Here is a 16,313-nt window from a genome sequence, read left to right on the forward strand (position 1 = left end):
TTCTTTTGTGAATCCCACCTTGATCTATCAGATAACGCAACTGGGATTCTAGGCCGCGCGATTTGTAGCAAAGGCCAGGACAGTACAACTCCATGGCTTAAGCCCATCACCTTTCCCATCCAACCAGTGAGGGTAAGGCAAGTCAAGTGCATGTCTCCGGCGCAATTGGACATCGGCAAAAAGCAACTGAAGTGAGGGGGCGCGACACCCAACAAGGATGTTAGTCCGATACCCAGCGCGGTGGAGTTAGGCAAAGCAAGGGATGGTACAAGTCCACCAACCTGACATCCGACAGTAATATCTTACATGCCGTGCCGTACCAACCAATATGTGTGTGTAGTATCGATGGTGTGATTACTCTGCAGCCAACACGGGCCTTAGGGTCGCTGACCGCGAATCCGGAACGAAATGAGACCAAGATGTTCCGGCACAGCGCCCTTGTTACAGTAGCCTCATTTGGAATACCACATGATGGCTATTTATTTAGACTTTCCTCGTGAGAAAGGCGGTGTTTGCAGTCTTAGACGCACCAATACCCAATTCAGAGTATCACAGGTCCAGCTCGCACATACGATCCTCCTCCTACTTATTAAACCATGACGAGCAACCCACCAAAGCCAATTCGTGTCTGGCTGACACGTACGTACTACCATTTCGCTAATTATACTTGCATTTTCTATGAAGGTATCCCATTGACAGTTTGCCGCAGCACCTGGCCCTAATTCCTGGAAGGTTGGTACCCCCTATATATCGCCCCCGGATTGCGCCGGCCAAGTAATTGGCGGCCGGAACCCCTACTGATCCGATATCCTCTCTTTCTATTCGCAGGTGATTTTTCTGTTGGAAGAGCTCGGGCTCAACTACGAGGTCAAGTCGTTCAGCTTCGAGGACGTCAAGAAGAAGCCCTTCACCGACGTGAACCCCAACGGCCGCGTCCCGGCCATCGAAGACCCCAACACGGACCTGACGCTCTGGGAGTCGGGCGCCATCCTGCAGTACCTCGCCGAGGCCTACGACGTCACCGCCCACCGCGCCTCGCACGCGTCGTTCCGCGAGCGCCAGCGCTGCAACCAGTGGCTGCACTTCCAGATGAGCGGCCAGGGTCCCTACTTCGGCCAGTGCGGCTGGTTCCAGCACCTGCACCCGGAGAAGTACCAGCCCGCGATTGACCGGTACGCCAACGAGATCCGGCGCGTGCTGGGCGTGCTCGAGGGCGTCCTGTCCGAGCGCGCTGCTGCCACTGCCACTGCCGCCGGGGGTGGGGTGCCCTGGCTGGTCGGCGGCAAGATGACGTTCGCCGACATGGCCTTCGTGCCCTGGAACTTCCGGCTCAGCGAGGTCCTCAACCAGCCCTGGGACCAGGTCTGGGAGGGCGTTCCCCACGTCCGCGCCTGGCACGAGCGCATGGTCGCGCTGCCGTCGTGGAAGCGGTCCATGGAGATCCGCGCCCGGCTGATGGACGAGCAGGGCTTGCAATGGAACGGTATTCCCAAGGGTATTGAGACTTTCACGGAATACGAGCAGCAGATTGCCGCTAAGGACAAGAAGGCTTGAGTATAGATGCCGGTTTCGATGATGGCGCCAGAGTGGGGGGGAATGGTTCTCTTCCCCGAGGCCTGTCGATGCATAGACCTTCATTCTTTATTCGGTGATGACAACTCACGCGATATTCTTCATGTTGATGATGGGGAATATAAAATTATCGATCAAACTTCCAGAGCTCTGGAAGTATTTCAATGGTTTCAAGCACGCAGTATTGTAACTGGGAGTCATGAGGGACAAAATCAAATTATAGTGCAGCTTGTATTAAAATGGACGACTCCTGACTCCTATTTTCCTGAAGATCCAAGACAGCCGAACCCGCGCTAGAGGTCTCTGTAGAAGAAGATACTACGAGCCAGTCCAAATGGAAACGCCAACGATTATCGCTCAGAGCGCCTTCTTTCCTTCCTTCATCCAAGCAGTGCAAAAAGCCGCTGATCACGTATAATCCAGAAGAGCCATTTGAGTACACAGCACCACAGCTAAAGCAGCGGCGGGCTGGGTAGGTTAGGTACTGCTTTACCCCCGTGCGCAGGATCGACGCTCATTCTACGTGTGGCGGTTGATGCCCGTGCACATGGCCGCGCACTTGGTCCTGTCGCCGCCGAGCGGGACGACGCAGCGGACGACGCCCGCGGCGTCGTCCATGCAGGAGCACTCGAGCGGGTCGCAGGTCTCGGTCCCGTTGGCGTTCAGGACCGAGGTGATGGCGACGACGCCCTCGGGCAGCGAGACGGAGCCCTCGTTGGTGGCGGTGGCGGCGGGGAGCGCGGCGGCGAGGCTGGAGAGGAGCAGGGCCGATGCGAGGGCCTTGGTGGAGGTGAAGGTGAACTGCATTTTTGTTATTGTTGTTGTTGATGAGGTGGCTCGTTCTTGGGATATAGCGAGGATGGTGGCGATGCGGTGGTGGTGATGTGAAAGAATGTTGGACGATTATAGCCGGTATGGAGCGAGTGACTGTGTTGGAATCTGAAAGAGAGTGTAGCTTGAAGATGAGGAATCTGTTCTGGAAGGCTACTACTCGCTTTATGAAGTGCCCTCGGACAGTTATATATACTGAGATCGGGGCGTGACGCGACGGCTACATCCGCATAGCATCGTGCCAACGCAAAGGGGTCGATGGCTGGTCAGATGTGCAGCAATTTAATCTATCTCGGTTTAAGGAGGTAGTACCAATTCTCAGCTTCCAGAACACATGGAGAATTGGTCGAGAGAGGCTGTGTAGCTCGGTGACATGGATCATAACGTAGTATTACCCCTGCCCCCTTTCCGTATGTGCGAGTCAGTTTGGCCTATATTAAGCGCTCAGGGGTTCCCCGGACTAGGTAGCACTAGCCCGGTCCTCCCCGTCCTGCCTTCGGTCCGCCCACATTGCAATGGCGCCCATGCATGCGGTTCCTAGTTAGAGATAAAACCTAGTCGTAGTTCCAACTAGAGAGGTGTATATAGAAGAGTATACCATAATATAAATAGGAAAGCCGAACTACTATCTTCGGTAATGTTGGCCTGCCGGCACTTCGTCCCAACTCCAAAACTGTATCCATTAATGAACAGACTTTCGGGAGTTAAACCGTCTACCAATACGCCCTATTTAGTGGCGCAAGCATACCCCAAGATGTCAGTCTTGTTTTGCGATCCTTGACATTTATAGTAACTCGGACTCCACACCTAGCCTCCCAAACGTCCAAACGCAATGATGCGATGAACGGACCGGCCTGGGAGGCCAGCTTTGCATACGGCTAGCCGAACTTACCTAATTCATGGCTGAGCCGAGAATGGTCTCTCCTGGTCTCGGCAACTATTCGTCCTATGCAGATACCGGGGAGGCTCTTGTCGGAAACAAGAAACAAGCATTCGGCACGAGCTTTAGGTTGTGCACATTCCTGGCATGCGGGTTGGGTTGTTGTACATTTCAAGGCACATGGAGACATGTGGACGCTCTCAAAATTCGATCAGGTTGGACTGCAGAGTCGGGCTTTCTGAGAGAGAGGCTTCGAAGGCGGAATGCAGAAGCCGGGAGGTCTATCGCTTCCTTCGGTTGATATCCTTGCGGCACTCTACGGTGCGACTTACTGACGCATACCCTTGTCGGACGTGATATGAATCTACCTACCGAGCAAGTCCTCGCGATCTTACACTAGGTGTGACGGTCTACCTAGCTAGAATAGGGCCATGCGACGAATACAGGCGCTAACACCTTTCCTCCGCTACACATCCTGGTTGGTGGCGCTCGAAAGCGCATCTCTGGGTACTTGACGCGCAAGTAAAAGACGAATTCATTAGTGAGAATGAGTGTGTGTTGTCGTCAATTTAAGGTCTCGGGTATAGACTCATGCAGGTGTGAGGTTGTATAGATGGAACGATCGGGCTTGTCCAATGTAGATTGCTGCAAGTGGAGACGCCACGCTAACGACGCAGCGTGGTTTTCGATTCTTCCCAATCTTCACTCCGCATTCACAAACCAGGTAATTCCCTACCACCTGCGCCATCACCACACATACAATCATCGATACCGCCCGTCATGGCGGATCTTCCAGTCCTTTCCGACACGCCGCTGTCCCACCCAAACTGCTGTCTCAGCCTGTCGAGCCGTCTTCTCGAGACGCTCAAGAGCCTGTTTCGAAATGAGAGCCGCGGCAGCGGAGAAGCAGAACCCTCGTCCTTCTCGGGCCTCGTGCTGTCCGTGGGCTGTGGCAGCGGCCTGCTGGAGAACCTACTGCACACCTACCTGACACAAGAGGAGCCCAAGATGACGTCAATGCGGGTAGAGGGCGCCGAGGTCGCGACCGACGCCTCCACCATCATGGCCTACCTCCCCGAAGACCGCGCCAACACGGTGGCGGGCACCTGGGCCCTGTGCCGCCGCGCCGAGGACGCCACCGTGCTGATGTTCGTGTACCCGCGCAGTGTCGACCTGGTCAGGCGCTACGTCGATGCCTTCCTCGGGTGGGACAAGGTCCGCACCATCGTCTGGCTAGGGCCCCAGGCTGACTGGGAGGTCTTTCGGCCAGAGCTCGAGAAGCAGCACTGGCTATTAGAGACGACCCAGGTGACGATCCGAGAGGGAGCCGAGTGCGGCATCGGGGAGTACGAGATGATGGCCGTATTACAGGTCATAGATCACAAATCTTTGATTTGACACTATGGTCCTGTGCTGTGAGATACCCTCCGCCTTGAGGTTTCCTTTTACCGGAGGCTGATTTCATCACGCTAATGACCGGCCAATCCGTGCTCCTTTAGGCATTGGTGGTGGAGATACTTCAGGGAAAAGGAGACTCGAGCGAAGACTAATTCACGCAGCGCTTAATTGCCAATCCAATGCAAGGTATCTTATCGTACAAATTGTTTGGGAAGCGAGGACTGTCATGCCAACACCTGATGTGTGCGTGCTTTTTCTAGCCCACGGTCTTCTTCTTTGGCTCCTTCTCGCTGTCGATACGAGCATCGGCCAGGTCGCGGTCAGGCTCGATCATACGATTGATAATAGCCTCGACATGCTTCTGTTCCAGAGGCTGATTGCGGAATATCGCGAGCAATCGAGCATTTTCGATTAGACTCCGAATTTGTCTTCCGTTGAATTGATATTCCGATATGCCACGGATAATGTTATCGCAATCTCTTGGTGGTTTATCCATCCTGTCAAAGAAGCGCTTGCAGAGCATTTGTCGTTTTCTCATGTCCAGCTTGGGAAAATGAAAGATGATATCGAGTCTTGACTTGAACGCCGCATCGAACATGTCAATCCGACTAGTTGTCAGTGTGATAATTCCTTGGAAATTATCACGGAGTCTCTTGAATTCAGCCACAATCCAGTCTCTCGTCACGTCGTTTGTGGCACGAGACTCAAGATATATATCGAACTGCTCGAGAAGCAAGACGCAATCCCAGCTTCTAGTAAGGATCAACGTAGGATTGATGAAATCCTGGAAATCCTTGACTGTTGACCCAAGTTCATGGGGCGCTATACTAAACAAGGGCCTTTTAGCAAACTCGGCAACAGCTTCGGCGGCGACAGTCTTCCCATTCCCAGGCGGTCCATGAAATAGAACCACGGTGCTGGATCTCCGGGTACTTGGCCGGCATATGGACCGTAGAATCTCTTCCTCTTCAATGTCCCGCATGAGTCCTTTAACTGCCGATGTATTCCAAGCGATCATTTGTATGGGGTCGATGTAGATCTGCCGCCACTTGTGAGCTCTGAGGTCAAAAGCAAATACTGTAGGAGGAGCCAGAGGGAACATGTCTCCTGATAACAGTTCGACATCGGCAAGAATTGGCTTGGATGATAAGGTAAATACTTCGACCCCTTCGGAAGAAGCATAACCAGAACCCTTGAATTCGGCTTCAAGCTCCCAATATAAGGGAATATCTACCATAAGGCGTTCGTTCTGCTATTTTCATGCATGGTTTTGTCAATATTAATTGAGTGGGTGGCATTGAAGGTTTACAATGCACTTACGATCTTATCGCCTGAATCAGCATCGATACCGCTGTATGAAACAAGCTTGGGCTCGTCGTAATTTAAAAATCCTTCTTCCTCTCTCTTTCAGTCGTCCCTCGTCTACCCCTCTGCAGCCCATAAAGGGAGAATGGGCAGGTCACTATATTTATGCTCTTGGCTTGGGCTGGAAAAGGGTTTCTGCGTCATTGTCAAAGACGCCTTGTTGGATAGCAACCTGTCGGAAATGCCGATGCTTACTACCTCAAAGTGCATTTGCATATCACCTGTATCCTCTTGCGTGAACAGAGGCTCCTGGATGATTATTTATGCTTGATAAGCATGCAACCCGGCGGGACTTCGCTGGACAACTACGTCGCCACAGACCTATCGTAAACTCAGCAAAGGAATCGCAGCACAAATGCAAAGACCAAGATTACTTACGAACAAATATGGTAAGTGGTCCCAACTGACCACCTTCCGTGTCCTCTGGTCATCAACCTTTTTATACTCCGATGTCATGGACTGTTCGATGAAGTTCCAAAATGCACGAACACTAGCAGATTCGTGTTGGACATCGAGCGACCTCAAATGGTAATGCCATCGATACGGAAACTGCAGTTCAGTCTCTGTGCCAAATAAGGGACAAGTAGTCGAAGAGGAGCTTGACAAGTTCCGTAGATCCGCGCACAGGGTTTTCGAAGCAAGGTAGATCGATTGGCCACGTACCGTAGCAATGGGATCGGTGACAGTCTTGTCATGGTTGCATTGATATTCCTGGAACACAACGAAACCCAGCTGTGTATTCTGAGTAAGATAGGCCTGAAGGTCACGCAGCGGCCTCTTGCCGCATAGGTGAAACGACCGGGATGAGTTGGACGGTCGATCCTTGTTGAGAAACACCCATTCACCGCTTATGCCCCCGAGCATGTATAGTCGGGCACGTCAAAGAATATGGATGTCTGTGAGAGATCACAGTGAACTCTGTGTAGAAGCTGGAAGTGCACATCGCCGGGGGTCTGTGTAAGGATCGGTTCTGCCAGGATCTCCCATCCTCCTTCTGTTGCAGTGCTTGTATGCTCATGGCTAGGGGTGTTGTGCTCTTTGCCGCTGGCTAACTGCGGACTGTCGCGTACATGCCACAGTCGGAAAGTGGCAGCATCAGAAACAGTGTCGACTCTTCCCGCTCGGGCCTCTTCCATGGATTCAAGTGCTGGAACATCCGATATGGACTCCATGTCATACTTGATAAACTCTCTCTGCCGCTCTTGGACTCCAAGGGACGCGGTTATCCCTTCCAAATCTTCGATGAGATCTCGCATGTGCTGAATGAGTTCTGTGAACTTCTCCTTGTCCTGGACCGCCCACTTGGCTCTTTTGCTGATCCCATACCCAGTCGGCATCGAGCTGGCAGTCACCCTGTCCTTGAGTTCACGTATTCTCCTCCCCAGCATAGAAACTGCAGCTCGCCTGGTGGTTGCCCAGTTATCAGATGCCAACAGAGCCGCAGCTTCTGGCTCTGTCTGGGTGGCTTTGGTCAGGCCATATCGACGATTGAGTTGGTCGCCGTCCTGAAATAGGACGAGCAGCTGTAGCAGAGTAGACTCCACACAGCTCCGCACTTCTTCATCCTGGAAAATTTGCGTGGCGTACTCCTCCTTGTGTGCGAGTCCGCATGCGCGGCCCCATGTGGTGAGCCGCCGCCATTGGTTGTTGAACTTGGTCTCAAGCAAGTGGTATTCCTTGCCGAGATAGCGCCCTCGCTGAACGAGTTCGAAACAGTCGATACACGCGGAAAACAACCCAACGAGGCCAGCGATGCCTACAGCTAAGCCGGTGACTTCCATGTCTAAGTCAGTAGTTCAATGGAATTTGGGTTGGAACTTGGCAAGTTTTTGCACAGCTATGGACGAAAGAACTCGAGCTTTTATCTTCGAATAACTTCCTGGAGGGGCTGTGCAAGAGTTCGAGGCCAGACCCCGCCACTGCTGAGCCTTCTGCACATGAATGGAATGTATTTCTTGTTATTGGGCGATCCGTGAAGGTGTGCCAGAGGTACCGAGTACAGGAGGAAAGACCACCGCCTATCAAACTATGTTTCCTGCATCGCGCCTGCCGTGCCAACAGGGGATCGACAGTGCCTATATACTCGGGCGTCTAATGCAGTGCCACCGTCCTGCCACCATAAAACACAACATTACTCACAACAAAAATCGTTTCATGGTTCGTCACTCATCTCTCTAGCCCCAGTGGTACTATCAAAGCAAAGAAAAGCAATGCAGGCAATACCAAGTGACACCATGCAAAACCAAACAAGTCTGTTCGTATCCTTGGAAGATCAGACATCATAAACCCGCCTTTCCGCATATCTCCGCGTTCACAGCACGCATCTGAACATATCCCGAGAATCCTCGGAGCTGCCACTGCTATCAAGATTCTCCGCCTCCCATTCCGACTGGAGGTACCGCAATACGAGCCAGGCCTGCCAGAACTCGGTGCCATCCTCGGAGTCGCTGGCGCTCACGCTGTTGAGGTCGCAGCGGCCGAGCGACCAGTACCCACCCGGGTTCCTCCAACTGAACTGCAGGGCCTGGACGACGAAGCGCGCGGCGTGGTCCAGGGCCGACCAGCTCACCTTCTTTGCCGAAGGAGGAGCGGGAGGGTGGCGGTTGCTGCTCTTCTTGCTACTGCTGCTGCTCCGACTCGTCGTCGTTGCCATGCTGCTCGTGTACTTTTTGGTCCGGAATGCGTCCTTCCGCTTGCACCACTCGAGCAGGGCCTCGAGGCCAATGTCCTCGACATACTCGGCCTCCATCAGGTAGTCCCGCGCATACTCCTCGAAGAATGGCCGAATGTGCGCGCTCCGCAGGGTCAGGTACACCTGATTCCGCGAGCGGGCGTCGTCGCCATAGTTGAGGTACTGGCAGAGAAGCTTGAAGATGCTGCTGCTGCTGCTATTGCTGCCAAACTTATCACTCGCACTGCTGGACTGTGATGTACCCGACATGGGAACGTCTTATTTGGGGTTTGCCTTTTGTTAAGTGTTCGTGTATGTTGGGTAGTTTTGTATGAAGTAAAAGTTGAGAAAAGAAAAAGATCCTAGTAACTTTGAATGGCTTTGTAGTGATGCATGTCTGAAGTTGGCTATTGTGGGAATGAGACCAACCCCCTTCCTTGGAAGTGGCTTGCTGGCGATCTGACGTTATTGGTGTTGACTTGGGAGGGTGGGAGATCTGAGACATGGCCGGACGAGATGAAAGTCTTTGTCTGCGCCTGTGGAAAGGGATTGTTTTAATCCCACATCGGAATAGGAGGGGTAGCTAACCACTGCTGTTCCCTCCCCCTCTCTGTTGCCTGCAAGATGGGCAAGGCAATCATAAGGCAATTGTCTCACAATCAGAAAAAAACTGCATTCATGCGGGATCGCGTCAGTTGGGCCAGCGGACAGCCAACGGTATCTCAGGATTCGCTGATTATCACGCACAATAGCTGTAGCAGCCCATGTCACTACCCGGAGGATGCCTGGAGAGCATTTGGTGAGGGCGAGTCCACACCACGGATACCCAGACAGCAAACGAAATAGACCGGGTCCATATTGTATCGGAAAGGCGAACAACACTGCCACTTTTAATGCTGATCTCATGTTACTTGTACGCTTTGTATCGGGCCAGATTACATGCCAACACCGAGCGAAACGATCATATGGCAGTTCTTAACGGTATTCAAGTGCAGTAATACTTCGACGGATCATGGATTGACCCAACGGCACGAACCTGTACGAGCTACCCCTATTTCATGGGGAAATGGGGGAGGGTGGACACGAAATACAAGCTACCCCTATTTGACCATGACAAAACCCAAAGCTGCGTCAAGATTGGACATCCTTCCCCACACAGATCAAACTGCACAGCGATCTGGTGCTATACCAATTTGGCCAAGACCGTGACCGACCAAGCAGTGCTGAAAATCCGTGGCAGATAATATCGAGTGCAACGTTGCCTGCTTGTACGACAGCAGTCTCGGACCGAGGTTTGCTGCCTTGAGCAGAGCGAAGCAATCAAGAATGCCAGTCCCAGAGTCTCCACAGACGCGCACTTCCAATCGAGAGTACTTGCTGCAGATTAGATGTAGGTCCATATGTATGCATCTTTGGATCTTCGTTTGCCGGATAAAAGTGATGGTGGCCGCTTGACACCACACCCCGATCCGAACCAGCGACTGCATGTACCTGCCTACCTACATACGCAATCTACACAGTGAAGTATCACTTGATTGCACTTTTGCACTTGGAACAAAGGACATTAGATACGACGATCGAATGGAAATTGCTGTTTTCCTTTGCCAGATTCGTGCCCTTGGGCTGAAATATCTCGAGCCGATGCCCTGGCGTTTTATTTGTCCTATTTACACGTACTGTGGGCTGTTTGCTGATCGACACAGGGGTCAGTCATCTCATTCATCAGCTTGGTGGGCCAGTGTGGAGAATTGCCCGCACCCGTTACGTACTGTCCACTCCTTGGATCGAGCCGCCCCGTCCCAATCGAGTTAGCAATTCGCTATCGCAGCAATCGCATCTACTTTTATCTACTTACCGACCGATCTACTCCATACAGCAGCAGCAGCAGCAAGTCGGCGCTACATTTCTATCAATGCAGGCAGTTCCAGCACACCTGCACCCTTCGACTATGATGGGTTGAGTTTGAGTTCGTTTGATTGCAATTTCTTGCTGATCTTGCTGCATCTCTATGGCAAGTCTCGTTGGTGTCTACAGCAATTGGCCTTCTTCGCTGGTTGTTCAACTAAGATTTTGAGACGTTGCCTAGAGTTCGAGGCTACGGCTAACGGGAACCGTTTGCGCATTTGATATCCACTGCCCGCTGCCGGCTGTGATAGAGTTCTGACCCCCCATTTATATGTTGGTTGGCCGGCTCTCGGTACCCAGTGAGAGACGAGAAAAAACGATGTGCCAGCTTCGCTTCGCTGAGCCGGCTCGGCATCCCTACCCTCATTGGGGGGCCCATTGGGGGCCCATTGGGGCATTTGGGGGGTTTGACATTTCCAGAGTCGCAGCCCGATCGGTTCCCATCTCGTTAGTCCTTGATTCGCCCGAGTACCCCGTATCCACGTTCCAGTTTTTGACGCTGCGTTGGGCAAGTGATGCGTAGTGAGTTACTAGGCGGCTTTCCGTGGCATGGATCCCCCCTCTTCATTCATCACGATGGTGTTTCGCTATTTATCTATTTTTTTGCCATCGCAAGCTTTTCATCTTCAACAACTGGCGGTTAACTACAGACCATACTCGAAGACGAGAATCGCGTCTCTGGGTGTAGCATAGCATTGCCAATATGTCTATACTATCCAACATGGAGCTCTTGACATCAGGGCAATGGCAGGCTTGGCCTCTTTTGCAAGCCTGTATCAAGGCAGCCTTCCTCCTGCTTGGCTTCAATATGGGCCTGTTCTTCTTTGAAGGCTACCAGATCCGCATGAAGTTCAGGAAGATGAAGGAGCAAGGCATAGTGAGTACACACCGCGCATACAAGACACTCGGACAATCTTCTTGGATACGATGTACTAAGAAGCCCCTGATAGCCCATCGCCGAACCTCACTCGCTCGTCTGGGGCCACCTCAAGATGATGGTGGCCATCCGCGCCCATTTCCCCAAAGACGCCCACAACCACTACGCCCAGATCTACCTGGTCCAGAACTGGCAAAAGTTCTTCCCGGGCGCCGAGGAGCGCCCGCCCATCATGTACTTCGACCTCTGGCCCGTCCTCGAGCCCTTCGCCTTCGTCGTCAACCCGGCCATGTGCCAGGACATTGTCCAGGACCGGCTACAGCCACGCCACCCCCAGATCAAACACCTGATCAAGTACATCTCAGGGGCGCGCAACCTCACCGGCTGGGATCAGCCCGTCCACACCCTCTGGCGGTCTCGTCTAAACCCCGGATTCTCGGCGCGAAATCTCCAGTCGCACATCCCGACCTTCATCGAGGAGGTGGAGACCTTCGTCGACCTTTTGAAGGCTAAAGCGCCCAAGGATGGCTCATGGGGAGAAGTCTTCCAGCTCCTGAATCTTACCACCAACATGACTTTCGACATCATCTGCAGGGTAGCCATGTAAGTCGTGATGATATCCATAAATCCGCAGTGACTTGCCCAACTGACATAGGGATAACCACCAGGAATGTCAACACCAACGAGCAAAGGGTAGGGCCGACGGACCTGCAGAACAGCATGCGGACCCTCGTCCGCAACCACGTCATCTTCAAGAACCTCGGGACCCTGCCGCTGCGCCTAAGCCCGTCGTGGAACCTCGAGGCGTGGCGCTGCAGCCGTACGCTCCGGCGCGCCTTGATGCCGCGAATCCAGGAGCAGATAGGGTCGGGCGAGCAGGCCACGACGCAGAAGACGGTGATCCAGCTCGCGACCAAGGAGATCAGCAACGAGTCCTCGGCCGCCGGCGGCAACAGCAAGCAAACAACGCCGCTAGACAAGAAGCAGTACAGCGAGGACGTCCTGAACCTCATGAAGCAGTTCCTCTTCGCCGGCCACGACACCACCTCCACCACCATCACCTGGGCCTTCCACTTCCTCGCCAAGCACCCCGCGGCCCTGGACCGGCTGCGCATCGAGCACACGACCGTCTTCGGCCCGGACCCGCGCGCCGCCTCCGCGATGCTGACCGCCAACCCCGCCCTGCTCAACGCGCTGCCGTATACCAACGCCGTGATCAAGGAAGTCCTGCGCCTGAGCCCGCTGGCCGCGACGATCCGACGCGGCTCCCCCTCCTTCTTCTTCACGCACCATTCCGCCGCGTCCGGCACGACGCGCCACTACCCGACCGACGGCTTCGCCGTCGCGACCGGCACGGCCGCCATGCACCACGACCCGGCGCTGTGGCCGCGCGCCGACGAGTTCATCCCGGAGCGCTACCTCGTGCCCGAGGGCCACGAGCTGTACCCCGTCAAGTACGCGTGGCGGCCCTTCGAGTACGGGCCCATGAACTGCATCGGGCAGGACCTGGCGCTCATGGAGTTGCGCCTGGTACTGCTGTTGACGGTGCGCGAGCTGGACATTGAGACGGCCTGGGAGGAGTGGGATGTGCTGCAGTGAGTACCTTTTGACCTTTTCATTTTCCCCTCTCTCTCCCTCCTCTGGTCTATTACCTTTACCTCAACCCCTTTTCTCCCATCAAGAGTGTACTTTCTTCATACTGGGTGGCTCGAAATGTATACTACATTGTTACTAACCAACTCGGTGAACAGAGGTAGAGTTGCTGGTGATGAGAAGCCGCCAACGATCAATGGCGACCGCGCCTATCGCACCACGAATGGTCTGTCGTATCCCACGGACGATCTTCCGGTTCACGTTCGGTTGCGGAATCCATAGTGGAAAAGTAGGGTGGCTCAAAAGCAGGATCATTCATCACCGAGTAATGATTTCGAAGTCAAAAAGACATTAACAGGAACCTCTCAGTGTCAACCCGTACATGCATACAGGACATAATAGGCATTGTGGGGCATTATGAATAATAATTATCAAAATGCGAAACCGATTACTCAAGAATCATCCCAATCATGAACGAACGCCGTTACTACATAACAAACAGTTCAAAAAGTTCAGATCCAGTAGATGCTCCGTGACTCCGGCGTACGCAAATTCCGCCGTTCAAATCCCATCTATGTGATGCACCGGTATAAAAGAAGTTGGAAGAAATTAGGAAGGAAGAAAGAAAGACGACCTGGCCAACCGGTGTAGTACGATCAGCACTGTCCACGATCACAATTATACATGCAAGCCAGATTATCCTTTCCCAGAGAATAAACAGTAGAGTAGGCGCAGGCTGCGCGTGCCTAATCGCGAAAATTCACAACCCCTTCCGGCTTGAAGTACTCCTGGACGCGCTTCGTCATACTCAGTCTCCTGTTGGCCTTCGACTCGGCCAAGGGCAGCGGCGGCGCATTGTCCATGTCCTGCTGCAGCTGCAGCTGCTGTTTCGTACGATCAGTCTGCGATCGGTAGCTGATGACGCTGGCGCGCTTCCTGTGGCTATTGCTGGCGCGCTTGTTGCTGTTGCTCCGTTCCCGGCTTGACTCTTGTGGCTTCGTCGTCGTCCAGTCGGCGCCGCCGAGCAAAACCTGCAGGTCGAACTCATCCGCTGCATCGTGGCCGATGACGACGGGTGGCGGCAGGATTCCGGCGCCGCCCGCGGCCCGGGATCGCTGCGACAGGGTGCGCCAGAGGTCCTGGCGGTACCGGCGGTCCTCCTCGGCGGCCTGGTTCAGGAACCGCTGGAAGTCCGTCTCCTCCTCGATGACGGCGTCGTGCGGGTCGGGCACGAGGCGGTACGAGTGGCGCTTGCTTTGGCGCGGGCGCTGCTGCTCGGCCTGGTCGAGGCTGCTTGGCGGCAGAAGAAGCGCCTCATGGTCGTCAACAGTGGTAGAGGAGGCAGCAGCTTTGGGTGCCGCCGCCGTTGTGTAGTCGGCTTCGGTGTTGTAGCTGGCGAACGAGAACCGGTTCGAGCGCGATTCTGTGTTACTCGGGGCCCAGGACCGCCGCTTTGCATGGTTGCTCTGTTGCGGTTGCAGCGGTTGCAGCAGCTGCTGTGGCTGCTGAAAGTAGTCCTCCTCGTCCTTGTTCGGGTTATGGTGGTGGCCTGGACTCGTGCGCGGACGGTGGAGAGTCGGCGACACGGGCGCTTGCGACGAAGAGGACAGGCGCCGTCGGGCGTCGTCAAAGGATGCGAAGCGGGCCGCCGCGTCAGAGTTCGGGACGGCCGTACGAGTAAAGTCTGCGGCTGCATGTCGCGGCACGTAGACTGCTGACGGCTTCCTAGGCTCTTCTGTTGCTTCGGGTTGCCGGGGCGGCTGTTCTGGGCCTCGAAAGCGCGACCGAATTGACTTTTTCAGTCGCAGGGTCGGCTTTCGATCCATGGCTACTGTCCCCTGGCTGTCTTCGCCCTGCGCCACCGCAACATCATCCCTCGGCTCTTTGGCTGCTGGTAACGGAGGCGCAGCATGATGCTTTTCCGCAGTGTCTAGCCTCGCGGGTTTAAGTGCCTTTTTGCTCTGCGCTCGACGCAATAGACGACTGAATATGTTTGGCTGCTGATCAGCGGCAGTGGTCGTCGCGATAGGAGATGCGGGCGGCGCACCGCCAACAGCAGACGGTCGGGGTGATTGGTCGGGGTTGCATTGCTTGTGCCGAGGCTTAAGGTTAGTCGAACTGGTGCTGCTGCTGCTAAAGGCCCGCATGGCTGCGGGAGTTGTTGGGGACCCCTGGGCCGGACAGGGCTGCTCAGAACGCAGATCGGCACCCCACTGTCGGCTTTTCGATTGCGATTGCGATTGCGACAGGGACTTGGAGCTCTGGCTGGCCAACTGCTGCTTCTTCTTGGCGTACTGGTAACTGTCGTCGACCTGGCGATACTGCCGTTTCAGCAGGCGATTGAAAAGGCCCTGGCCGCCGGCATGGTTTTTGGGGTGCGAAGGGAAGGTGTAGTACTGTTCGAAGTCGATCAGGCCGTCCCTTCCATCGTCGTCCTGCCAGTGGTGGTGGTAGGTATATGCCGCCATGCTGAGTTGGGGAACAAGCCCGTAGTACGGGGTTAGTCGGCTCCTTGGCCCAATCCAGTCGAACCAAGCCGGATCCTGTGCAAGGGGCAATTGGGCAATCAACTTTCAAGATTCGATCCCGCTGCTGTAGCCGTCATGCAAGGGCTGGCTGGCTGTATCTGTATCTGTATGTTTGAGACTGGCATGCAGATTGTGTTGCCAGCTGCAGCAAATGGAAGTGTGGCACCTAGAGAGAGCTGAGATATCGCAGTAAAGTTTGGGGGAAAAGAGCGAGCCACCATGTATTTACAGCGACGATAATATTTTCTGTGAGTACCGATGCGACGATAACAGAGGCGCCGCGGCAGAGGAACAGAAATAAAAAAAGAATAGGGGAGAATCATCAATTACATACTGGCTTGCACTAAACGCAACGCCGGTGAAGCTTCGTTCGAATCGTTCCCCTCTGCAGGCCACTGAAGGCAGTTGCAACTTGTAAGCCGCCGTCCAAGCCATGGGTGTTGCAAGCTTCGAGGGGCCGAGTCACGGCTGCAGAAACACGAGCGAGTCATTGTTTGACCGCGATGGACGAGTACGACGCCGATCTCTACATCTCTATCTATCAGATGGATGGAAGCAAACGCATACCTACATCCTCGTGATGCCACTGCTCGAGTCGCGCACATGCATGTTCGGGATTCGAACATCCAGGGCCGTCGAGCGGCTTCCGGGCCACGGCATATGGTCTAGTAGGGCAAAAGAGCAAAAGAACAA

General features: G+C 54.2%; 8 protein-coding genes across 8 annotated transcripts; 3 read left to right on the top strand and 5 right to left on the bottom strand.

The window, feature by feature from the left end:
• Nucleotides 1-596: 596 nt before the first annotated feature.
• PG997_007884 (Glutathione S-transferase 1) lies at nucleotides 597-1,554 on the top strand (the record flags this gene model as incomplete). The annotated part of the gene is made up of 3 exons (XM_066812199.1): nucleotides 597-639; nucleotides 710-774; nucleotides 829-1,554. The coding sequence occupies 3 exons, from the start codon at nucleotides 597-599 to the stop codon at nucleotides 1,552-1,554; spliced, it is 834 nt and encodes a 277-aa protein (XP_066667541.1).
• A 537-nt stretch (nucleotides 1,555-2,091) lies between these two features.
• On the bottom strand, nucleotides 2,092-2,379 carry PG997_007885 (uncharacterized protein; the record flags this gene model as incomplete). The annotated part of the gene is made up of 1 exon (XM_066812200.1): nucleotides 2,092-2,379. The coding sequence occupies one exon, from the start codon at nucleotides 2,377-2,379 to the stop codon at nucleotides 2,092-2,094; it is 288 nt and encodes a 95-aa protein (XP_066667542.1).
• Nucleotides 2,380-4,063: 1,684 nt separating this feature from the next.
• Nucleotides 4,064-4,681, top strand: PG997_007886 (uncharacterized protein; the record flags this gene model as incomplete). The annotated part of the gene is made up of 1 exon (XM_066812201.1): nucleotides 4,064-4,681. One exon carries the CDS (start codon nucleotides 4,064-4,066, stop codon nucleotides 4,679-4,681), a length of 618 nt encoding a protein of 205 aa, XP_066667543.1.
• Nucleotides 4,682-4,937: 256 nt separating this feature from the next.
• Nucleotides 4,938-5,783, bottom strand: PG997_007887 (uncharacterized protein; the record flags this gene model as incomplete). Its single annotated transcript, XM_066812202.1, has 1 exon — nucleotides 4,938-5,783. One exon carries the CDS (start codon nucleotides 5,781-5,783, stop codon nucleotides 4,938-4,940), a length of 846 nt encoding a protein of 281 aa, XP_066667544.1.
• Nucleotides 5,784-6,894: 1,111 nt separating this feature from the next.
• On the bottom strand, nucleotides 6,895-7,827 carry PG997_007888 (prion-inhibition and propagation-domain-containing protein; the record flags this gene model as incomplete). The annotated part of the gene is made up of 1 exon (XM_066812203.1): nucleotides 6,895-7,827. One exon carries the CDS (start codon nucleotides 7,825-7,827, stop codon nucleotides 6,895-6,897), a length of 933 nt encoding a protein of 310 aa, XP_066667545.1.
• Nucleotides 7,828-8,357: 530 nt separating this feature from the next.
• On the bottom strand, nucleotides 8,358-8,987 carry PG997_007889 (uncharacterized protein; the record flags this gene model as incomplete). Its single annotated transcript, XM_066812204.1, has 1 exon — nucleotides 8,358-8,987. One exon carries the CDS (start codon nucleotides 8,985-8,987, stop codon nucleotides 8,358-8,360), a length of 630 nt encoding a protein of 209 aa, XP_066667546.1.
• A 2,356-nt stretch (nucleotides 8,988-11,343) lies between these two features.
• Nucleotides 11,344-13,374, top strand: PG997_007890 (uncharacterized protein; the record flags this gene model as incomplete). Its single annotated transcript, XM_066812205.1, has 4 exons — nucleotides 11,344-11,499; nucleotides 11,573-12,102; nucleotides 12,168-13,094; nucleotides 13,251-13,374. The coding sequence occupies 4 exons, from the start codon at nucleotides 11,344-11,346 to the stop codon at nucleotides 13,372-13,374; spliced, it is 1,737 nt and encodes a 578-aa protein (XP_066667547.1).
• Nucleotides 13,375-13,838: 464 nt separating this feature from the next.
• PG997_007891 (uncharacterized protein) lies at nucleotides 13,839-15,560 on the bottom strand (the record flags this gene model as incomplete). The annotated part of the gene is made up of 1 exon (XM_066812206.1): nucleotides 13,839-15,560. The coding sequence occupies one exon, from the start codon at nucleotides 15,558-15,560 to the stop codon at nucleotides 13,839-13,841; it is 1,722 nt and encodes a 573-aa protein (XP_066667548.1).
• Between the last annotated feature and the right edge of the window lie 753 nt (nucleotides 15,561-16,313).

This window comes from Apiospora hydei, assembly GCF_038363865.1.
Source record: "Apiospora hydei strain CBS 114990 chromosome Unknown utg000006l_segment0_segment0, whole genome shotgun sequence".
Lineage (NCBI taxonomy): Eukaryota > Fungi > Ascomycota > Sordariomycetes > Amphisphaeriales > Apiosporaceae > Apiospora > Apiospora hydei.